Below are 4,204 nucleotides of genomic sequence, written 5' to 3'. Positions count from 1 at the left end.
ATGTCCACTTATGTATCCAGTCAAAAGAATCCAGTTTATATCTATAAACGACTTGTTATTCATCTATAAATGTTGACTGAATATTGCAGTTCTAGATAACTTACAAAATATTTCCATTGATTGTTAAATTGTAATTAGAGTAACTCTTACTTTATAACAATTTCGAAGTTATGATTATTTTCTCTCTTTATCTATCACATCATACCATATAATTGAAAACAGAAACAACGAACAACAACATCTATTGATTATGGTTCTGGATACATTTTATTATGGCTTGCTACCATTTTCTGTTTCATAGCAGCTTGGATATTTCTAGGCACATATTGTTGTTGGACATTAGATGATGTCGACATAGATGTAAGCACGATAGTTCTTCTGTTTTTTTTCTCATTTTCTTTTTTATTAAAACATAATGTTTTTAGTGTATATTAATGTAAAATATAATTATGTATGCATTTATCAAGACTGATTGAACTTTAGAATCATTAAGATCATAGAAGTAGTGAATACTAACTTAGATTTCAGAAGTTATATAATTTCGAATACACTCTACAGACTTTCCATTTAAAAGTGCTACTACCTTAATAATTTAGATAAAGATGCATTGTTTCAACAAAACGGCTAGTCCCCTATGCTGTTTATCCAGATATGTAATAAGACGAAACGGCCGTCCAGTGCTTCCAGGTTTTTCATGGTGGTCTAGCTTCAACTGACTCATGATTTCAACTTTATAGTACTTATTTGTTTAAAGATAAATCTAACTATTAAAATACTTTTTAATGATACTAACAATTTATAATCTTGATAGTTTCAATGTCTAGAACGATATGAAAAAGCTAATCATATCAATGATATAAACATACTTCGTCTAATAGCCATAATGAATAGAATATATTTAAATGAGGTAAATATTTAATTGTAAAATAAGACGTTAGGAATCACTAATGTATCTCTAGGTATACAATTCTCTTTATGCAGATATTGTGTAGACATCCTGTAAATGTAATATAGAGTTATTGTTTAAGATAGTAAGTTTGTAGAGGCTATTTAAATTGTAGATAATTATTATCATAGATTACTTCAGTTGGAGAACGATTGGAAAACATAGAATGCTAAACAGTATCACATCGCTTGAAACTTGAGAAAAGTCCACACCTATGATTTCAGCATTATATAGAGAACTGGTTGATATCGAAATATACCGTTTTCTTTCATAGGTTCCGTTTAATGGAAGCTTTCGATCTAACATACTTGGTAAATAAACGTTTTAATAGATATACCATACAGTGGAATATCACAACCAATATGTTCGTTACTTGAAGCACTTTCTGGATTCCCTAAATAATCGTAATTTTGAGCTCCGAATAGTAGTGAAAGATCGTGAAACAAGATTAGAAGCTTAATTTCGAGGTCAAACGATGTAATTTTGACCTTGCAAAAGCTTCTGAAAATTCAGTAAGTTTAGCAGCGAAATAAATAGTTATCCAACAAAATTATAACATGCAATCCTTGATATTTTAGGATGGTTCTGCAAAGCATCTACTGGCTACTGATTGTGTGAGATATCTTGGGCTTTTTTTCTGGTTTTTGGAGACCATATTCAAGAATTCTGGGTATCTCTTAACCATAACAAGACTATATGGAATATATCGGTAGCAAAACATAATAAAACCAATGATCAAGTGATTTTTTCATTGAAATAAATTGAATAATCCTTCTATGAAGAACGATCACATTTTGTTTGAAATATGAATGGAATTCCTTACTTCAGACCATTGGTTAAATCCATATGGGTATCCAGATGATTTACCGTATTTATCTTCAAATTGTTCGACATGAAACATTATTATTGAACTTTGAAGACAAAATCCTTCATAAAACATTTTTAAAAAAAAAGGATTTTTCGAATTAAAACACTGTCACTGATAGAATGAATAATATTTACCAATTTTGTAAATAACGAAGCAATATAGGCTAATTTGATTGTAAGCGAATACAATAATTAATAATGCAACTAATTTAACAAGCAAGCTCCACTATACTAAGATTTGAACCTAAACAACTTTCTGTCAAACTATATTACCCAGCTGCTCAACTTTAATAAGTAGGGCAGATTTCAAATTTACATGTTAGTGGGTGTTTTAACCAATAAGTCATTCATTCAAAAGTCAATGCATTGGTTTTTCACCGCAATATATTGATTTATGCTAAAACTCAAGAAGTAAACAACAAAAGAATATAGAAATAAAGTGGATAGAATCAGACAGGGATTCAAGATACCGACTGTACCAAAGTATTTCCAGATTTTTAAATCTAGAACCAGAAGTGTCTGAAAACGACGAGATTATTCGTAGTAGAGTAGAAATAAATAAATTTGAGACATCAAAATCATTTCACTGCCGATTTCTGTATTAATTCCACTTTATTTAGTTTAAACTTTCCAGTAAATTTCACATAGGAAACACACTTTTTCTCATATGATTCAACTCATTGTGTAATTATCATAGGAATCTGTATATTAGTAATGCTTAAATATACCTGTTATATCCCGTGGAGAATTATGAATGGTAACTTTGAGGACTATTTATGGACCAATGTGATATGTATATTTCCTATTGTATAATTGCTAAGTAACTAAACTATTCGTAATTGTGTTCCTCTTATCATAAGCTTTATTTTGACCTATGAACTATTATTATAGGATTTACCATTTTTGAGTTATCCCTGGTCCATTAATTACTGTTCCCCCTATTCACAGTCACATTTGATCAAATCTTGTGCAAATGTTGTTTCCTATTTTATGGTACAATGTGGTCAGTTTGTTTGGTGTATAAACCCAGTATGTTTGAGAATAATGATTCATACTGCACGGGCTATTATTGGTGTTCTGGACTTAACTGGCTGGGTTAGGCAGATAGCAAGACTGATAAGTGCTCAAGACTGCTCATACTGTTTTCGTGTATCATTACTCTGATCAATAATTCACTACTCTCTAATTGGCGGTCATATCACGTCACATATTAACAGGGCACTCACTCAATCGATATATCAATACCCATATTTTCATCTCTACTTTGAGTCACTATAAAGCGTCGAGGCTATCTACTTCATTCAGCCGTTCTAGCTTGGTTATAGAAATAGTTCAATTAAATTTCAAACTCCCAGTATTTAATAAAATGTCAACAAACTTGTTTCGAATACATCATTAACATCAAAATAGTTTCTGTAAAATCGGACCTTCTACAAAATGTAGAGCACAGCAGTTGTCGGTAACTCTATCTCTCTCTCCAGCTACAATATAGGACTTGTGATTATTCATGTTATGTATATGAATCTTAATTACTCGAAAATAGTAAGTCACTTGTGAAATTCGACATATCACAACCTAAAATTTCTCCTCATACCATGTAATTCATGACGGTTACCAGCTTATCAGAATGTATGAGTTTCAAAACACAATAACTATTCTTGTTTGCATAACGGTGTTTTCTGCTCAGAAGGAGAAAAATCCCATCTACTTGTTATTGAATTAGAATGAAATCGACTTTAAAATAAAACAACATTATATTTCTCTATTTTGTTTAACTTACCAGCTAACATAATAAATATACCTATAATTAATCGCCAATTTCTGAAACACTTATTATCTCTATTCTGTTTATACCAAACAATTATCAATGCAAGGGCAGCGATAAAACAAATACACATGATAATTATTGCTATTGAATGCATAGCCAGTTCAGCAAGACGTAGATCTATAGATGGATATTGTTCAAGATATTCGGAAAAATAAAAAATAAATAATTATATTGCCAGGATAAATATGGGACATAATTTTCTAGTGAAAAGAATATAAACCTTCAATGAAATATATTAGTTGTTTTTAATGTAGATTGTAGATAATATATGGTGTTTCACATGGTTCGAGCTCTAATATTCTTTTGTAATTCCACTTCTTTGCATTCCAATGGTCGCTTTCAAAATTATATTTATTTTCATGTTTTTTACTGACAATGGAATCACGGACGAGCCTTTAGTTTTACTTAAGACATATCCACTTAGTGTACCTGAATCTCATTGTTGAAGTTAACACTAGGTCTTAAACGAAGTATGTTTCGCTTTAGACCACTAACACTATCTGCTGAGTTACGGAGTCCATATAATCAGTGGCATGTGATGGGAATGAAATTTCTTAAACTCA

The 4,204-nt window shown here is 30.6% G+C and overlaps 1 protein-coding gene across 1 annotated transcript in view; it reads right to left on the bottom strand.

Moving 5' to 3' along the window:
• The window catches only part of Smp_141760 (hypothetical protein), a gene marked incomplete at its 5' end in the record, with an annotated part of 8,954 nt that extends 5,219 nt beyond the window's left edge, over positions 1–3,735 (bottom strand). The window contains 2 exons of the mRNA XM_018798079.1: positions 1,770–1,873; positions 3,594–3,735. Of these exons, the coding sequence (XP_018653056.1) occupies positions 1,770–1,873; positions 3,594–3,735 (246 nt within the window). The remainder of the gene's footprint in view (positions 1–1,769; positions 1,874–3,593) is intronic.
• Positions 3,736–4,204: the final 469 nt, after the last annotated feature.

This window comes from Schistosoma mansoni, chromosome 6, assembly GCF_000237925.1.
Source record: "Schistosoma mansoni strain Puerto Rico chromosome 6, complete genome".
NCBI classification, from domain to species: Eukaryota; Metazoa; Platyhelminthes; class Trematoda; order Strigeidida; family Schistosomatidae; genus Schistosoma; species Schistosoma mansoni.
This window is presented reverse-complemented; position numbering and strand designations above follow the sequence as displayed.